The sequence below is a fragment of the Calliopsis andreniformis genome, chromosome 12 (genome assembly GCF_051401765.1).
Source record: "Calliopsis andreniformis isolate RMS-2024a chromosome 12, iyCalAndr_principal, whole genome shotgun sequence".
NCBI lineage: Eukaryota > Metazoa > Arthropoda > Insecta > Hymenoptera > Andrenidae > Calliopsis > Calliopsis andreniformis.
This window is the reverse complement of record NC_135073.1, coordinates 18,311,754-18,332,816: the sequence shown is the minus strand read 5'-3', so window position 1 is coordinate 18,332,816 and position 21,063 is coordinate 18,311,754. Positions and strand designations below refer to the sequence as shown.

General features: G+C 43.1%; 1 protein-coding gene across 3 annotated transcripts in view; it reads right to left on the bottom strand.

Annotated features, from left to right (window-relative positions):
• The window catches only part of Gfrl (Glial cell line-derived neurotrophic family receptor-like), a 187,394-nt gene that overhangs the window by 104,541 nt on the left and 61,790 nt on the right, over window positions 1–21,063 (bottom strand). For all 3 annotated transcript variants that reach the window (XM_076388836.1, XM_076388834.1, XM_076388835.1), the window contains exon 2: window positions 11,082–11,204. In XM_076388836.1, coding sequence (XP_076244951.1) covers window positions 11,082–11,204 — 123 coding nt within the window. The remainder of the gene's footprint in view (window positions 1–11,081; window positions 11,205–21,063) is intronic.

The following is a 21,063-nucleotide window of genomic DNA, read 5'->3' as shown; positions in this document are numbered from 1 at the left end:
TGACCTCTGCAGTTGAAAACGCACGCCCTGCCGTGTGCAATCGTATCCTAGAGGAAATGCAAAAATCGCACGATTTATATTCCGTCAAGCTTTATTACATCAAAGCAGTTGCGAATCGTATAATGGAACCACAGCAAAAATACGCAAACAGATTAGAGGCATAGAAAAAGACACGAGGGCCGTGTAATTGATTCTTATTTCTCTTTCTCAGAACGAAATTAATATTCACAGTATAATTGTAGTCGCGAGTCTGATAATTGCGAAACAGGGACGAAAAAGTATTTAATTTTCCCGCAACATAATGGGAAATATAGATAGCCTATATTAACCCGTGCTTTTAGATTTTTAGTCCCTCTCTTATATCGTAATTACCAAAAACTGTATGAAAATGTACACTTTCATCTATATTTCGAACAGCATATTTGATCCAAAATGTTTCTGCTTTTCAAAAAAGCAGACGGCATGGAAAAAGGTAACAGCATCACGTAGTATTAAATTACAAATATGAATACTCGAATTTTCATTTCTGCCTTTTCATTACACCATGTCCACCCTTATTCTACTCCCTTGTCCACCATTGACCATCCTCTTTAGCCATCCCCTGGTCTCTCTTTCATTCTACAATGCGCCATAATTATCAGAATATGTACCACGGAATATCGTGTCGTGATGAACAGCCTCTGGGCTGATAAAAGGCACAACTGATCGTGACAAGGGCCAGCATAGAGCCGGCAGTAATAATTCATCGATGATAGAAAAAAGAAAGGGGAAGAACGATTCGGCAAACCGGAAAGCGAAAAAATGTGTACAGCCACGCATAACTCGCAGACTCCTGTGAATCTGAGGAACGCCACACATTCTTTATCTCTCTCTCTCTCTCTCTCTCTCTCTCTCTCTCTTTCTCTCTTTCTCCACCCCTTTATTCGCTCTTTTTTCTATCCGTTTTCCTCTGACGTAGGTTCACCTGGGAGCACGCGCAACACTACATACACACCCACACAATTTTCCCTTCGCCGTCTCCCTATCTTCCTCCCTCGCATGCCATTGTGCTCGAGAACGGTGCACCGACGCTTTACCGTAACAATGTACATTGTATTTTCGAACAATGGGATCCTTCTACAGCCCCCGTCGCCCTTTTCACCCCTCTTTGCCACCTTATCGGTCCTTTTTTCCGCGGCAAGACCACACTTTCCGCGCTTATTAATAGCGGCGAGCTTCGATTCGCGATCGCGTTCCACCCTTTGAGTTATTACCCTCTTTTCTCTTCGACGGCAGGATTGTTTATTATTCATAGATTAACGGCAATACCTCTTGCCTCTGAAATCGTTCCTTCTTTCCTTCAATTACATCTCGCGGTACTCTCGACGCCTGTTCCCTCTTTGCTCGAATAAACGAAGTCGTTTCACCGTCGATCACCGATATCTGGTTACTCCCTTTTCTTCAGCCCCGTTTCTTCAACTTCGTCAAACGTTTACTCAGCCGAGTCGCATTTATACTCACGCGGAGCCGGAGTAAATCACTCCGAGATTGCGAGCAACTAGCTTCGGAGTACTTTCTTTCAGAGAGCGATTAAAAAGTTACAGCAGTGAGACGGGAGAGAGCGCGAAAATATAAAAGCGACGCGAAAGAAATGTCCGTAATGTTTCACGGCGATGAAAACTTCGGGAACTTCCTTCTTTCTTCGGATTTCATCTGGATTGGGTATTGCGAATCCCCCGCTTAAGAGTAATGCCGTTCGTTCTTCGTTCAAGTTCGCTCGGCCAAGGAAATAATTAACCGTTTCATTTCGAGGAAACTCGCCCGGAGGATACGAAAGAAGCTCTTAGGTCGAGCAACTGATTCGCGGAGTAAAACGATGTGACCGACGAACAAACCTATTCTCTTCGTTTCAAACCAATTTCTAAAGTTTACCTTCGCTTTCGGCTTCTTAAATTGCAATACAACCTTTAAACCTCTGGCTAAGATCGACTGTAGCGTTCAGAAACTGCTCAGTAGAGTAAACTAAGATATGTCAGACGAGGTTCAGATTTTCTCTTCTTGTAACGCAGACCCTTTGCACTTATTTACCCTGTTTCGGACGTCACATCAGTTAGCCAAGTCTTGAGCAATAATTATGTATAGGGCAAGCTGTAGGGAACGTACGCAACGCTGTGTGGAACGATATCGCCTACGCATTCGTTGGCAAAGTGATTTTCGTTCGTGCGCATAATAACCAACGACGAGGTAGAATTTCCTCCCGGACGACCAGGATAGTAGTGGCGATCGAGGGGTTTAACGGAAGGGTGGTTTGTCTACCGGTTGCCATAACAAGGGACGAAGGGCCTCGCGCTCGTATATTCCGGATCATTTTACCGTATAAACGTTTAAGCAGCAAATTGATTGCCCCTACGGCTCACGTTAAATCCAATAAATGTAATCGTGCACGCCGATGATATCGTCGCGGAATCGAGCGCGATCGCACGCGTAATCAAGCGCTTCAATTTCTGCCCGACGTCATACGATTAAATAACTCTAGCTCATCGAAAGCTAACATAAATACTTCTCGAGTTCCTCTAGATTCGATGCAGGCTGAGCATTTTCTCCTGCCACTGCTTCAGGAAATGAAAAGGCTGAAACTCCAGAGAGCCGTAGCCACGCGAGCAACTCTTTCGACCGTTAGCATTACTGTTTTTCCATCCTGCATCCGCTCCACAAAACCGTTTTCACGAGTCCACTCGACACGCAAACCCCATCGACTCGAAAGTTACATTACGCTCTGAAATTCTTCGCCCCTTCCAACAAATGGGTCTGTTTACTCCATTTAGGGGTCGAAAAATTGCCCTGCTTGTTTGGGAACCTGCAAGAAGCGTTCGTCAAAGAGCGGATGGCAGTCCATAAGGTAGAGAATTAAAGTGTGCCAGAATTTTCCAACAGAGTTCCTTATCGATACGCGACTAACAGGATAATCTTGTCAGTAACGAAGTTACGTTTAGAGAGTAGTCTCGCGTTAAAGCGCCAGACTAACGATACTCGATGCACGCCGAGCCACTCTTTTCCCTTAAGTTTCTATGAAAATTGAACGATCGTTGGAACGTTGTGAAAAAGACCCTTAAGGTAGTAGCTGTGATAGCGGTTAAATGAGAATGGCTGCTTCATGTCTCGGGCGAAACCTCGCATAAAAGAAGCGGACTCGCGTTGAGAACGCAACTGCTTCTAAACTTCCACCTAGCGTTCCAAGCAACAAGCAGCCTTTGTTCGTGAAACTTTTACAACAAAAAATAATTGTTTCCTAATTTTTAGAGTGGAAGAAGCGTTCTGAATTTGTTAAGTCAAGAATGCTCATAGAACCTAAATCAAAGCATAGAAACATGGAATGCAGAAATAAAAACACTCATCTACAATTCTATTTCAAGTGTTAGATCAAGAGAAGAGGTTTCCAGGACTGTTGCTGCTGTAACTAGACAACTTTACTCCCTTTGTAGTCAATCCTATCTCTCGTCGTTACATCTCAGAGGGAAGACAAAAGGAATTGGCGCCCAGGAGCGTTTCTAAATTGAAAATTTGTGCGGAATTCTTCCTTTATCAATTGCCGGTTCCCTCGACCTGGCGGAAATTACACCTTAAGGCTCTCACTGTGCAACTCGAACCCGGAAGTAACAAGGGTTAGCGCGGCTACGTGTGTACGGCGTTTGGTCAGTAATCAAAGAATTTCTGTGAGAAAGACCCAAGCGTTCTGCCTCGTCCATGTGCAATCAAATGCACAGACCCCTCTGAGAACAATTACGTAGGTGTCGGTTACGTTTCTCTTTTAGCTTGGAACGTAAAGTGCTTACTTCGCGACAAAATGAATCGATTCGATTCGGGGATCGGAAATAAAGGACTCGAACGAATAAGCTTCCCGACTGTCGCTCAGATTATTTTGTTTTTGACAAATTAATTCAGTTTGCAGTTGTTGCAAGTAAATTCGTTTATAACTTTGAAACGTAATCGATGATTTGGTGCGGGCTCAAGCGATCAATCATCCACTCAACCAACTGTTGACCGAGCGAAAGCGTTATTCCAAATGACAAGGGGACTCCACGTATCGCGGGCTCGGTTTAACCTTTAACCAGACTGTCGAATATGGGACAGGAAACATAAAGCTCGGCCTGGGCGCAGTGGTGCGTGTCACGATTTGTACGTGGTATTTACCAGAGGCGTAAATAACCCGACACGATTCGCCGTTTTATTAATTATGACAGTCATTTGAACTTGTTTGCTGCTGTGTCGCTCGAAATCAGCGATATTTCACGAGAAACGACTTCATGTATCTCGATTATGCAAAAGTGGAAAGAAGTCTTGGCTTCTTTTTCGACTCGAAATTAGTGATGCCTTAATTTTGCTACAAAGTGTACAATACTTAATACTCATATGAATAAAACACTATTCTAATAGAGTCCTATTGCTTACCTATTGTAGTACCTACCCCCAAAGTTTCCAGATCCTGAGTCAATAAAATGAACAGTCATAAGAGTGCGTCTGAGCAAGACAACCAGTGAGAAGTTTCCCGAATCGATTCCTCCTCCAAGTTAACTCCAACACATCGACGAGAAACGATCAAAATGAACTGTGTGTGCGTGTCTTCCGTTCCATGACGTTATAGGTAAGCCCCGGAAGCATCGAGATTAGTACACAGCGATAAATCAGAATTAATTTGAACGTTAGGCGGTGGTATCGCTTTTAACGGTGAGTTTTACTTGGCCCAGGAGGCGGAGAATCGAGAAGAGAGCGAAAAGGTGGACGAGAAGTGGAACGAGAATGTCAGGACGACTAGGGAAGAGAGAAACGGGGAGAAAAGGCGACGGGAGAAGCCGAGGAAGATTCATAAATCCAAATAAACGTTTGGAGCCTCTTCTGCCTTGCAGATTTCAAACGATTGCGATTCCAAAGCGAATTCGAATATCCCCCGTTCGCAGCGGTTAATATTCCCTTCCACGTTATTCATTGTTCCGATGTATGATTCAACGGCGGCTGTGGGACAAGGGTTCTTTAACGTCGACTTGACGTTTGAATTTTAAAGTAAATCGGGTCTTTCATTATTTCACGGACGACAGGTAATTTCTAGTTTACCGTACCGAAAGTGAATGCGCAGGTGAACCCGAAAACGGACCGTTCAATACGGCGAATGAATTTGCAATTAGAACGATTAACAATTTACGAGAGAGCGTTCTCGTGTCGAATAAATACTTGATTGCGTCGATATTCAGGTAGATTATGTCCGGGGACTGTTTGTTAAAGATGCTTCAAAATGAGTTGAACTAACTACTCGTTGGACTCTGTTCGTTTGGCAGGGAAAGTATAAACAGTTCGTATGCTGTTAGACCACTTCGCGTAATAAAGTTTGCCGCGGACAAGTTTCAATTGTCAACCACTAGTTTCCAGGATACTGTATTTATCAAAAATGTTCGCGCTCTCGGTTCGAAGTTATTCAGCAAACGAATTTTCAGGTTAAAAAAATACAGAGCGATGTTCTGAAAAAGATGCGAGAAAGAGGAAGCCACGAGGTCTAGGTGATCGTTCTAGGCGTTCCGCTAAAGTATTCCAGGAGTCTGTAACGGTGAAGGGGTGGTGGTTATTTATGGGCGTAAGTAGTACCGACCCCAAAGTGCCACCAAAGCCTTTTAATAAGGGAGTCTTCCCGTGCCATATCCTCCGGCCGACACGTTATTACTTTGGATACCTGCATACTTGGAGCGCCTCCGTCTGGCTCCCTTTCCATCCCTCTCGAGAAGCAACCCCTGCTCGAGAGATCACTAGATACACACGGAGGGGGTGCAGCCGCGGGTAGACGAATCCAAAAGAGTCTGTAGCCGAAACGAGTAGTTCATATAACGTTCGAGCTTCGGAAATGTGTCCGTGTACACGGACTGACGCTTCGAGAAGCGACGAAATCCCAACCAACTGGCAACTCCCTTCCGCGTATCCTCTTTCGACCGATTCTCTGGACAAGCTGTGTGCACCCTGGCTAGCTGTCAAGCGCACAACCTCGGGGAAACTCCAAAGGCACGTTCGCGAAATTTCACTTGGTGCACGGAAAATGGAAACTGAATCCTTGCTGTCGACTCGAATGGCCAAATGCGACGCCCTGCTAGCCGATTTGTCACAGGCTTTTTCAACCACGATAACGCGACGATACTAACTCCCCACCCTTCTAATGTCAACCATCGCGAGGGCTTTTAACGGTAATAACTGTTGATTCTTTGATTTTCCCTGCATTATTTAATCGGTGATCTTAATATTTTTATCAATACTTCTTGATTAATACCCCTTTTTTAGGACTGTAATCGATTTTCGATGTTTTTAGATGTTTGAATATTCGAATAGCTTGATTACAACTAAAATGGAAACAATATAATATTAACGACATCCTGATTGCGCGATGGTTGTCACGTTTAAAATATTGAATTAAAGCGTTCCATTAAATCCAAAATTATTTCTGTGTGCCGCTACAACACTCAGTAACGAATCGTTATAATTTTAGGATTAAATAAAATCACTTAATAATTAGACAGACGAGTGATTTGTTTCTGGAAATTAAAATGCCATGTAATATGAGGAATAAACTATTTACAAAGAGCTTTATCCGAGAACCACGAGAAAGCGTAAATAACGATTGACGTGGATCGTACAGTTAAACGATCGTTTAATGAGAATTACATCGACGGTAGCAAAAGCAAATATTCAATCAATGCGCTAGAATTATCTAGGATGTATTAGCTCCTGAGCATGGAATAAATGGTGGTACAGTTTGCGAAATAACAACCGGTTATCTCGAGAAATTTTCCACTAACCGACGATTATTTTCACTGATAAGGGCTCAGACGGAATAGAGGTCTGCTATGACCGACAATATTCATCCCATAGAGTAGTATCGCGCGAAATAAGGATTGCGGATAAGATTATAATGCCTTCCACGGTTGTTAGAGACATGTTAACGACCTGAAAAACCGTCTGTTGCAATAGCTTTTCTATTACGTTTTTTATTCCCACTTTCCTGCTTATACGCAGCATGAATATTCAATTTATTTCGTCATTTCAATATCCTTAAAAAACGAGTACACCTCTCCTGAATATAGTAATGAAGTGCACAAACCCAGGACAGCGAAAGTTATTGCCTTTGCTAAATGTATTTCGCGACCTATCTATTCTAGCGTGAAAAGTATATACATGGGAGCAGTTTTCTAGAATTTATCGACTTTCCAGCGAACATAATTATGCGAACGAAATTCCGACGCACGCGAGCGTCTAAGAAACAGCAGTGACACAGGCGGAAACGCGTCGAGTACGTATATCGGCAGCTTCCGGTTGACCTGTCCCTGCGCGTCCCGCAGCCGAAATTTCGGTTCGCGCGGATTGCGAGCCGGAAACCTGGAGGATCGATATCTCGATTCGTGTTCCGGCGCGGGGACTGTTTATGGACGGATGATTATGAGCTCGTTGGATGTCCATCTACGAACGAACAGATGCGCGAGTAATGTAAACGTTGGAATATTGCTTCTGGGAATTATAATTTTAGCGCAATGCGCGATAATTGCTCAGAGTTGGCGCATTCGAGCGGAAAAATCTGTTCCACCATGGAAATTAATACGCATATAAATTCTCTAATCGCGTGTAAACGTGAATTTATCGCGACGAAAGAACCCATAAAACTCGGCGAAGGTAACGCGCGAGGGAAGGGGAAGGAGCAGTCACTGTCGGACCCCTTTCACCTGAATTTCCCAAAGGAATTCGGGAAATTATCAGGGTCCCCGAATTTTCAGCTTGAAGAATTTACGTGTCCCCCTCTACTGGCGCAATCTTTTTCTGTTTCCTCGATAGAGTTTCCTTATTTCTTATCCGCAAAATCTTTCCTGCTTTTAAATCTCGAAATTACGCGGCACGATCCCCGAGTAAATTTTACCGTCGCAAGCAAACCGACGAAGCAGAAATTTCTCTGGTAACCCTGTTATTACGAACCGTTCTGTAACTGTTGCTATCGCACCTTGTAACGTGATAATCTGATAGCGAAGAGAGACCTATTACCTCCGCCGGTGAACGCGAAATTTATAATCGGCTAACGATCCTTGAGTACCGATCGGCTCACTGTTTTAACACCTCGTGTTTACTTTGTTCTATATTATGATGTTCACGATATTCTAATAACGTTGTATGAACATTATAATAAATTTTAAATTTTGTTTGTAAAATGTGTTAGACTTTTGAGACCCTTTTCCATTCCTTTCATTTCCGATGAACGCAAAAAACTCCGACTTTAAGGCTTCGTGTCTCTTACTTTGATTTTTAATTAAAAATCAATTCACTTTATACGGTGATCAAACACGAGTTTTTTTAATACGAACAGCTTTATAAATCCATTGCGTCGTTCAATCATATGCTTACCTATACTACTTTCTGAGTAGTATAAATCCGTCAAAGGGCTACCGATTTTTATTCCGATTTTCGATTATCAAATATGGTTAATTGCTGATTGATCTACCTAACGGAGTTAAATCAAAACTCAACAACTGTTCATTTGAAGTTTTTAAAGCGCAACGAAAACCCAAAAGAACTCCCGTTATTATTTTTTATTGGAAAACGATCAACCGAGAAACGACGTTTGGAACGATTGCATATAGAACTCGAAAGCAGACGCTTTGAAAACATAATAAGATTATTTTCCACACAGAAGCACAAGGTATTTATAAAATAAATAAGACGATTACGAAAAAATCAATAATCAAAGTTCCTATAATCGTTTTACAAAACCAATGTGCCGGGTAGATCAAGATGATTAATTCTGCCTGAAAACGTTTCCATGAACTGGACTTTACTACCGTCTCCTTTGAACCTCAAGAAAATACGAGCTAATTAATTTGCCCAAGCGGCCACCTGAAAAATAAACCGCTTTTCCCAACAACTATTTCCTTGTGTTTACACACGTGTTTTTTTCTGCCTCGTTACGCACTCTCGAATTTTCTTCATTCTAGCTACAACAAGAGGCCAGTTTCGAATATCGTCACCAAACGATAAATCTCAACAAAATATCGGGCTCTCGATGACTGAGAATCGCACGATTTTTCCTCGTTCTAGTACATCAATTTCTACAAAAAATATGGAACATTTTGCTATCGAAACATCCCGTCGAATAGCGAACCGAAAATTATATGTATCGGGAATGCATCGAAAAGGGTACAGTATTTTTGAATCACGCGTTGCGGACGCGGAGGAGTTTTCCAGCATTGTAATCCACTTGTTTCGCGAAGGAGTTTCTTGTTCACGTTCGTAGATGCACGTGTGTCGCGACGATATCACGCCACCGGTCTCGTTTACTCGGTAAATTAAATACGAATTAATCCCATTTCCTGGGAACGCGTACGAAAGAGCGTGTTTTAGCAGCATTCCCTGGATTCCACTTTCTCCAACCCAAAGACGACTAATTCCATTATTATATAGGAGAACGTACCTTTTGTTTGCTTTAATCTCGAACAACCTTACACCCGTATTTACTTGGTGACGTTAATTCGCTTAATTCGAACTCGATTCCCTCGCGCGTAAATATCGGCTAATACGATTATTTAACTTGCCAGTTCGGCACGACGCGTAAAACATGAAAAAGTGTCTCTAGCGAAAAATGCCGCTTGATTGGGCAGGGAATATGAAATTCAGAAAGTCTGAAATTAAATCTGCTCGGGAACAGGTTTAATTACTTCTTCGGTCATGTGCGTGCGAGCATTTCGACTTGAGGGATCGCAATCGCCGTGGCAAAACCGAAGCATCTCGAACGCATAAAGCGGCATCTGAGATACTCCTCGAAATATTAGTATCGGATTACTTAAAACTCAGCCGAGATTTCCCTCGGATTACATAGATTCCCGATAGCGCTATCGGTTCTCGATACACTATTTCAGAAAAACATCCTGCGGTCGATCCGCTTCCCTTGAGGCGAAATACAGTCGACAGCTCGCGAAAATTAATTGAACAACATTGTTTCGAGGGACAGTGTCTGACGTGTAATATGATAATGCTGTGGGAGAGAAAGCTGAATGATATCTGCTGCGGCTAAATTGTATCGACAGAACATTTCGAGTAATAAGATGGTTAAATGGAGACAATCGATTTATACATTGAGTTCTCAGTGGCTAATACAAGTTTGTCAATTAATCATTAAAGAGTTTCAGAAGTAAACAGATACAAATAGTTTCTAGAAAAGGAAAAATATGAAAAATTTAGAAACTGCAACTTGGTGAAATATTCTACTGGCATTCTTGTTTCAAACTAATAAAAACAGTTTTAGACTTGGTTAAAATGTCGATAAACAAAGTAGACGTGAAATGGTTCCTGAGTTGGCAAGACATGGTCACTGGTGTGAAAAAGAAGAGTACAGTTTATCGACACCAAGACTCAGAATAATTTACAATTTACGTCATATACTTCTGTCACGTCGTATAACACGATTTTCATCGCTTGGTGGATGCGACGAAGAGGGGGACAGGAAAAATCCACGAGGGAGAGGTGAGCGACTAGGCGAAGAGCAAGCGAAGAAGAAGTGCGAAAAGAACGAGGTCGTCGACCGTGTCTCTCTGGTCGGCCCCGTTTTTCCGCTTCTCGTTACAGCCAGGTAGGAAGAGGGATTCCTACTCGAAACCTTTCGACTTCGCGAGTCCGTGGACCGAATCAATCGCACCCTCGAGAACAATTATTTAAAACAGAAAAACATTCAAGAGAGAGGGCAAATTTTGGAACAGAACGGATCGCGAGAATATCGAATAGAACATTGAAATTCAATTGACACATAAATTTTCTGAATGTATGCAACATTTTGCGTAAAAGGGTCAACACAAATGTGAAAACACGACACATTTAGAATCCTTAATAAGGTTTTTAAAATACTTCTAAATATGTGTATATTCCTAAGCTTCTAAAATTATTAAATAAATAAACGTGTAGTAAAAGGTGTAATTTTGGTCACAGCAAAGAGAAAGAATAAATTCTGCTCGCTCATATATGATCCAAAACAGACATAAAATGGCTACTGACTTATTTCTAATAAAAAGTATTCAAAGGAAAATAATTTTGGTACTCACCTAACTCCGGACCGCAGACCCTTGGTATTATTTCCAGAATGGCACTGCAAGATGGGTCCTCGAAGCACAATTGACGTGCATAAAGGCAGTTTAGAATGGCAACTGATGCTTTGATGTCCGATCCTGAAACAGAAACAGTGCAGCAAACGTTAGATATAAAGAAAAATGAAATACGAAACTGTTTTTTATAGAAGTATCTTCTGAACAAATTGAATCTTTTGGATTCAGGGGATTATTGAAATATCGACATACAAGAGAGTATAAACAAAATGGAGAAAATAATCGCTATTTTTGCAGTGTCTAGTGAATTTTGTTTTACGACTAACTCTTTTGTCGGTCGAGGTTCTTCATTTACATTAAATATTCGCGAGTGGTATTCGAAAGCGCCAACCATAAAAGAAGAAGAAGACCTAATAGAAAAGCAGGGCGAATAAAAAAAGGAAAAGGTAGAAGAGGAAGATAGACAGGAACAGTGAAGAAGCACCGTCAACTCTCATGGATTTTTACGAGTCACTCACGAAACGGTGGTCGATAAAAGAACACCACCTCCACTGTAATTAATTACGAAACCTTCGCGACCATTGGAACTGGTCGTAAAAGAAATACCCCGTCTAGTACATATATACATAATATATCTTTCTCATAGCAATCGTTCGTGCACTTCATTCGCGGTAAAAATGGAAGATAAACGGATTTTTCGAATCGTAAATCGCTTTCGAGCCCTTTACCAGAGGGCCTCGATAAGGATCGCCACTTTCGACCTCATTTTTACGACTTAACGGTCACATTTTTCATTCACAATTTCATCATGATACATTGCCCTCAGTATTAATCGTTTTCCAGAGAAATAAAGAATTTGAGTGACAGTAGGAAATGTAACCTAGAAATAACCTAGAAATAACCTGACTAAATTTACCCACAGTACATGGATACATATAAGTATCATCTCAGTACCCGACATACTTTTTACAGAACTGCTTGGAATAGAATTTTACTGAAATTAACAATTGACACTTACGTCTCATTCCCCATTACTCAGAATAACAGCCACCAGCAACTCAACACTTCTACTTTCAAATCTCCGCGTCGCTGCTTGCAAGCGTATCGTCCTGGCACGTGATCGAAATTGCAACTACGTAATTGCAAGATGGCGTCGTCGTCAAGTATCGATAATGTCCAAGAACACCGAGGTGCTGCACTGTACAAAATGCGTCGTTATTCTTATGTCCGTCTGATACGACTGTACCCGAGCGTGTGCTGAGAATATTGCGAACAAGGGCAAACAAACACGGCAATTTTCTTGGTATTTTCTATTGTTTGGAGTCGCGAAACGAAGGGTAACATGGGCCACGGGAATGGCAAAGGAAAGTTTCGCATGGAATATTTCATGCGTGCAAGAAAGTATGAATGTTTAACAGCCCGTACGAGTACGCCATGCAAGTTCGCAACGTTCTGCGATGGAACCACGTGTTTTTACCGTGAATATAAATTTATTTCATGTTACTTACACGAAGCGGAACGACGCTGGTACCACGCTCAGCAAACACCGCCACGAGAAAGAACGCTCTCTCGAAGATGTTCAAATTTGCTGCGCAGATGGCGCCGTCGTCGTCACCGCTCAAACCAACTCAGAGCTTTAAACCAACCATTTACCTTCTTTCAAAAATATATTTCCGCGGAAATAGGGAAAGAGTGGCATACTTTCAGACTACTTTAGCGTCACTTTACCCAGAGATATCGTTTATTCAATTTTTTCTGGGGCTTCTAACACTACTTAAATATGAAAATAGGAGCAGCAACGAATCACGTAGTTTCCCGGATAGAGTGGTGAATTATAAGTGCGCGTTTGATTTACGCTCGTCTAAAAACGAGATTATTAAGAAAGTTAAAGGTGTGTAGTGTAAAGTTTGTGCTGTGAAACCATTCCCAGGAGAAAGCTCGGTTCTACAACTGTTCCGTAAGTTTCGAACATTCTTATTTGTTCTACGATTCGAATCGCGCTGCCAGAATTAACCATAAAGAACATATCTAACCTGTTTCGCTTGGGATGCTCGAAGGAGGAAAAAAGTGTATTCGATGAGAGTAAGAGCAGATTCGGTTAGCTGTGAACGTGAAATAATATTTCCATTCTGCTTTATTACTTTTCAACTCGCAACAGTTTCCTCCATCTCGCTTCCTTCGCCGAGGTAATTGTTCTTTGTCGTTGTACAACCTTTTTTCGAGCGTTTTTCGCGTTTCGCATACTTTTATAATCGGTTATTATTTTAAGAGAACGAAGGGAAGCCCCGCCCTCTTTTTCACGTTTACCAATAGGTTCACGCCTAACAAAAACACAGAAAAAACGTGTGTTCATAGATTTTGAGGGGCGAAATTAAAACGACGCAGTACGGATAACGAGTCCTAGCTCTTTGGTAGCGCTTGCTCGTGAGCTACATCAATCGATCGATGATTCGCGAAACGACACTATCGAATCCGACTGTCTACTACCGCCAACAGTCTGACGATTTTTTAATCCAACGTTGGTCTACTCTAAGCTTCTGAGCACAGACGTGAGGTCTCCCAGTATAATCCCTAACCTTTAGGAAACGTACCCTAACGTTTCCTCAGCATTGCATCCAGCTCCAGGAGGCATCGAATAACACACTGATAGCGTGTCAGTACTTTGAGCAAGCGTTGGGATACAATTCCTAAAGGACACCCTTTTACACCCTCCTCAGACAGCTGTTCTCCGTTAAATTGCGTGAAATTTAATATCACGGCCACACAAGTTACTCCTTCGAGCTTCCATCGTACGATAAGCATTCCAAGAACACGATGAGACTTTGAAAGGTTTTCGCTCGATACAAACTTCAGGAGCTTGAAAAATATCGAGCGAAAATCTCTTAAAACCGGGGCGTGTCCAAAGCTATGTTTCCTCCACGCTTTCACACGAAGGTGGTAGCATAACGCTATAATTATCCGTTGCATAATGTCCTGCGAAGCGTTATCGTAACGGGCGTATTTGTATATCGGTGGCGGAATTTCTTATTCCCCAGCGTATCGCTACAGTCGCGCGATAAAGCACGAGAGGACAGTCGTGTGTTGTGCATACTGAACCAAGTGGACAGTGGTAATAAGCCATAAATACGCGGCGCGTAATACGTAATCGCAAGTTACACCGTTACATTAATTTCACGACTTACGCGACCGTCCATGAAATTCCAATTAATCATGATTTACTCTCGTCGAAGTGGCTCCAGTAATACAAGACTGGCCTCGCCTGGCAAGAGCTAGGCCTCGAGTAGGCATCGAAAAATCGACGGGAGGATGGATGGGGTTACTCGCAAACTAACCAGCCCTATTGCTAATATTCTATGGCGTCCCTGTAACGCGATATTGCGCCTCTCCTGCAATGGCCTTGCCAACGGTTCACTAATACAATACGCAGACTAATTCTAGTTAGAGTCCATTAATTGCCGCGCGCCACCGTCGAATTTAATGCAATAAATTTGATGGATCCTCTAACCTAGTCCCACCTGGGTCGTTGGTTGCAGCGTTTCAATACGCCTCGCCGATGAACACAATCGTCACAGAATTCGTTAACTACCGTACTCTTCTGTTGAATATGCAAACAGAGATATCTGAGAGACTTCTGGCAATTTCTCGAGATTGAATTAAAAAATCCTACTAATTCGCACGTTTGTCATGCATTGCACGGATCATACGTAGCTTTCTGAAACGGTACAGAGAACTGGGAAAGAGACGAGTGAATTCTGTATGAAAAGAATGGGAGGCATCCGTGCACTCACGAATAGGGGAATCGAGAAAATCCTGAACGATCTAAATCGAGCAGAACGCGAGGAAGAAAGGGAGCGTGGGAATCCCCCTGCGAAGCGATGCGAGCACAGAGAACAGAGCATTGGCGAATGACTCGAACGATCGCAAGCAAATACACTCGAATCGATACGAAAGCTGAGCGGTTGTCGTAAAAGAGTCTCATGGCCAGGTCGAGCGTTTTATTTTTCACGCGCGCGACGCTGACACGCGATGAAGCATCGGCACGGGTACAGCTGTAATCTAGTTCGCTGGCATATTGACGAGCCCTCTCGGCCCAGCAATGCGTTACACGAGTGTGGTAATGCTGGAGATAGGCTAGACCGCGTAATGTGTAATCGCGGGGCGCATTATGATTCACGATCGCACGCGAGCGAGCGCGCACGATAAAGTCCAGATGTGCGCGCGTGCAGGTTGCGTTAGCGCTGCCAGCTGTCCCAGCTAACCCGTGCTCTCTGCGCTGGAAAATCAACGCCCTGTTGTAATGGTGACCGATGCTGAGAGCATTTTCACTGCTAACCGGAAGCATTATCCTGCCTGGGGATTCCTGGCCAGGGGAAACTGGTGATTCGATTTCGCTGCCAGGCTTCTTCACCTCCGGCTTCATTTTCTGCGAGATTTGCTGCATCTAATATCGAATAAATCCTCCGATATCGCGTTATCCTTGTTTTCGACGGCTCTGCAGGGAGATTTGGATAAAGGAATACTTTATATGAGAAAGGTGAACGATATTTCATCGTGTCGCTTAAATTTTACAATCAGAATAGACAATCTGGCTACAGAGAAGAAATATAGTATTTTTTTTTTTTTTATAAAAGGACTGACAACAGTCAAAAAGAAAATTGTAAATCTTGTTCTCGTAGTTGAAGTTGAATTTCTAAATAAATTATTGTTTTCCATTAAGTATGGTTTGGTTTGTTTTCGGAAGTTCATCTGAGAGTCGAAATTGCAGGGAAGTTTCGGTCGCCTCGATGTCAGGGGAACTTTTCTCGTACGATCGTCGACGAACGATCGATCTGGCGGTATCCTCCCCGGCGAACGAAAGGAAAGGAGAAGCGCACAAAATCTTATTTACTTTGACGCCAGGGCCGTTCGTCTCCCCGAAAGAGATCACGGGAAGGCAACAAGGTGGATGGAGGAAGTCTGGTTTCGCCGCGAGGACCTTTACGTGTCTTGACCATAGAAACGGTACAATGGCCTCTGCCAAACAACCAGTCGTAACTCGCGACCAGATAAAGGATATCTTTCCTCTCTCACTCACGGCCGTCTTCTTTCCAACCGCTGCTACTTCGTCCTTCCTGTTCAGAGTATTGCCAAAACGTGCCTAGAAACGAGTACCTTGGTCGAGAGGATAGCGATTATTCTTGGACGTCCGATACGCCTTGTACTATTTCCTTTTGCCTCGTTTCAGACGCTCGTAATCGTGAACTAGTAATCAGTTGATTTAGGTTTGTTCAACTTGTAGCAGATCAGGAATCGATTAGGAACGAATGATGTTTCATAGTTTCTCGGGAAACACGCGATACACGATGCCTCGATCTGGCTATCCTGAGTCTGAACGTCTTTCAAAGGATGCTATATAGAAACATGATTCCCTCAGCTTGTGGCAGGATGTTGCACTGTTGCGTCTCTTGAAATTTTCATCGAACGACTAGCTTTCGTGGGTACAAGCCGCGACAAGCCATTCGAGATGCCTGGAGAGGAAGATGTAAAGCGGAAAAGCGAATCATCGCGACGAATTTGCACGCGAAACGGCTGGGTACTGCGTCTATTCTAAATTTAAACACGGGAACGGTGTTCCAGCTCGCCGGTACTTTGCGAATCCTTGCGCGTGATCATTCTCCGCCCCCTTCCATGCTGGCGGCCCAAGAACAAAGGAGTTGGAAATTCGATTTGATCCACAAAGTTCGCGGATGTCGTAGTTTAAAATTTCATCCGGAGAGCAGGGAGGCGGAGTCGCCCGAAGCCATTGCGCGGCTGCGACTTCTTCCATTCGAACCTCGTCGCGGAGCCGAGACTGCGAAGCGAGATCGAGACAGCCGAAAATCCTAATAAATTTCATCGGACTTTTACTGTACGGTGGCCCAAACTCGATCGTGCGTTAACCCGTCCGAGATTTTGACATTTTAGTGCCATTTCGAGGAATTTCACGGCCACCAAGTTTTATATCGTTGCGCAATAAAAGTTTGAACGGAGATAAGGCAGAGAGCCTGGCCCTGTTTCAAAATTACGAGAGATACTAGGATCAGATTACGTTTTAACATCTGGGAACGTCGAATCGCGCTGCCTTTGTGGAAAAAACCTGTTATAGTTATGAAGAGCGAATGAGGAGAGTTTTTATAACTAGGGTGTATATTTATGAAAGGGCGTGACGTCACGTCATCGTTACTTATATTTAAAGCTCTATAACTGTACAACTGACTGCACAAACTTTTCCCTTTTTAAGAACACGGAAACCACTGAAATCTGACGCTAAATTTTGCAAAGTTCACTGCAGAAGTATATTCGACTGCGGGCCAGAAACCGCATCCAGAAGTAGATTAAGGTTTTGCAAAGTTACCTGCCATCTCTGCAGAGAGATTCCGAAAATTCGCGGCACAATTAGACAGCGAAAGATGCACCTTCTCACTCGAGAACCACCAAATATTTTGCCAGCTCAAGACTTTTATCGCACTTCCTTCGAGTACTCCCAACAGCGTATCAGAGTTTATACCCTACATATGTTACAGGAAGAGTGCATAATGCAGACATTGCGCACAGTTGAGGGTTACTACATGAAATGTACAACGTTCTATAACGAAGTGTAAAGTGCTCAACTTTTCATTGCACTTTCTGCTCCTGCCGGTTCGATAAATTGCGCATCCGTTATTTGTGGCGAGTAAATATTATATATGTTGTTTTCGCACAAACGTGGCAAACAGGGTTGATACGTTCAAGTAAGTTCTCCATCCCTCTGTCTTCTCTGAATTCCACTTTCTTCACCTCCGCTTCTAGTGGAAAGAAAGTAAGGAGAGGAGAGAGGAGAGAGGAGAGAGGAGAGAGGAGAGAGGAGAGAGGAGAGAGGAGAGAGGAGAGAGGAGAGAGGAGAGAGGAGAGAGGAGAGAGGAGAGAGGAGAGAGGAGAGAGGAGAGAGGAGAGAGGAGAGAGGAGAGAGGAGAGAGGAGAGAGGAGAGAGGAGAGAGGAGAGAGGAGAGAGGAGAGAGGAGAGAGGAGAGAGGAGAGAGGAGAGAGGAGAGAGGAGAGAGGAGAGAGGAGAGAGGAGAGAGGAGAGAGGAGAGAGGAGAGAGGAGAGAGGAGAGAGGAGAGAGGAGAGAGGAGAGAGGAGAGAGGAGAGAGGAGAGAGGAGAGAGGAGAGAGGAGAGAGGAGATCCCTCAAGACTGATCACCCAAGGGACTCCTGGGGCCCAGGGGGGACCCGTCCCCGGCGGAGTCACAGACGGATCTGAGCAATTGACGGTCCCGCGGGGGTATATGTACCCCTCGACTGCACGGAGTAATGACGTGATTGGTTGATTAATCCCGCGGGTTCAAGCTTTCGAGAAGTAGCCCGCGAAAGATAGATATATTCAATAAAGTAATGATTGGAACAACAATTTTAACTACACACGTTGTTAATAACAATTTCGTACATTCTTTATTACAAATTGTTAATAATTATTGTTTCCTATCATTAAGATCTATGTTAATTCATGATTACGTAGTAGTGGTCTCTTATTCAAAGCAACATTTTTCGTGGACAATATTCAGAAAATTTATTCGCCACGATATATACTTATACTACCACGTATATCACATCGAATGCTTAACGAATAACGGGGTTTCAGATACAGTACGAATCAGTAGCGCAAAATTCTTCCTGAAAAGCTCATTGAAAATTCGATGAATGCCTTTGGACTTCATTAAACTACGATTTCAGCACCACGGTTTAATTAGAATGAAGTATTATTTTCGTGTTATATGCCGATGAAGGTACTAATGAAAAACGATTTCACATATATTCAATTAAAATAATTTTCTGATTATCAGGGATCTTACACAGAGTGACAAGATCCATATTAATTTTCGAATCCTTGACAATAGCACTATTATACCATTTCCTGCAGATATACACCTTGCTTTGAAGAAAACGCGACTAGTAGGAATTTGAATCGACCTACATAACCATGGTAGTTCGAAAATTCTGGTCTGTGTTCGCCATAGCCTCCAGCTATTGGTTTCCATGTACGTAGCTTTACAATCGAACATTCACGATACAGGAAAAGGGGAATTGGTGAAAAAGAGGGCGAGAGCGAAAGGAGAGTCGCAAAGGAAGAGATTTCAGTCATCAGTAGGGATCCTTGTCGACGTGTTTTGCATGCTTACTTCCACTATTCAGAGGGACACAGGTTTCGTTCCATTGTCAATGGAAAGGATACCCAAGCACTGGAAGTGTCTCCTGTGAGTACGATACAGGTGTCTACAATTCGTGTGAATGCTGAGACGCAGGATAATCGATACCTAATAATTTTTTATTTCTGTACCGCGAGTTTTTAATTTTCTCTCGATTTTGTAAATCTCGTTTTATCGAAACTCTCATGCCTCTCCTATTTTTCGAGTGAAATTTTGTCTTCTTGGCAGTTCTAAAACTAATGTTCTCCTTCGCCTTGGTACTCTTGGTATAATGTTACAGTGGCTTCTAAAAGAATACAAATGGCGCCCTGAGCTCTGAGAAACGCGTCTTGGCCGCGTGTTGTCCCAGGAAGCAGAGAAGAATTAAGGTTTTCCGTGCTCCGAACGAACGTCGAATCAGCATGCAAGGATTCCGGGGTCGCGACAGGCATTATTATTCCCTGGAATTACATTGATTTACGCTCGTTATTCGTCATCGTCCGTGCTGTTAACAAAGTCGAGTGTTTTACAATAGGCTAAATGATGCGCTTCATCCAGGCCCATTGAAGTCGCGTTCGAATAGCAATGCCGAGAGAGGAGACTCGGATGTCGCTTCATTTGCAGTGAATTATTTCCGAACATAATTTCATTTCAAAACGTCGCGTTTGCGCCTCTGACGTTCATGTTCCGTGCGACGTCGTCCCGCGTCGTAAAAAATTACGATCATCCACTCGTGTCGCTTCTCCTGCTCGAAACAACCTCCAATTCGAAGCTCGACTCTTTTCTCTGAAATCTAATTGGCGACCTTTGCCCTAGAAGTTCCTAGTTTGCAGTTTAGTGGTGTTTTCTGCACGCGAGAAAGATGATTCGTTTTGTCGAAACAACAATGAGTTTTTATCAAATTTAGGAGAACACCTTCGTAATTGAGCTACTTGAAAAATCCGAGAAATTAATTCGCGTACTCGTTCCGCACAGCTGTCAGAAAAATTAACACGATTTTCGTATTTCACCCTCCCAAACGACTGAAACAAACGCATCGATCGTATGTATAAAATATATCGTGCTCGATAATCAACCTGCGTTCGAATTAATTCAATGGAGAATCACACGGCTCAACCAGCTATATGGTTTTATTTCAGAGCACTGGCGGCGAATAAAATAATATTTTGATGGACGGACCCGTGTAAGCTAAAATAATTAAATCTACCGTCCCGGCCAGAAATCGCGTCTGCAACTGAAATTAATTTCACCAACCGCGTTTTATGCGCGTTGCCCGATCTACGGGCTCAACCGACCAGCGTATTCCCTGCTGGCCTTGTGTCACGATCATACGATATTAATTTTTCGCTGGAAATAGAAATTCTGCGAGACTTAAATTTAAGTAGGACGACGAACTCTTGGAGGAAATGCAACAAAAGCGCTACTGCACATTCGAAACGAATCGACGAATGCGACAAAAGAGCAGAATTGTATTTGTCGCTCTACGAATAATCCTCTTGTCTTTTCACTTTTAAGCTTTTAATGCGCGGCTCACAGGAAAAATGACGTCTATTGTTGCCAAGACCGCCGAAATAATTAGGATAAGTTGTAAAAGGGTCGAGTGCGTGGTAGAGGGTTGAAAAGTGTTCGCGACACGTTCGTCTTGTACGCTGACGGCAACCGCGTTGCGCGGATCTTTTTATGGTCCTGCTCGTGAGTGTCGTTTGCGGTCGGATTCCTTTCTACGGGCGCGCATTTGTTGCTCCCGGCGAAACTTTTCTCGTCTTCCAACTGAAAGCGTTTTCTGATAATCCGATACTCT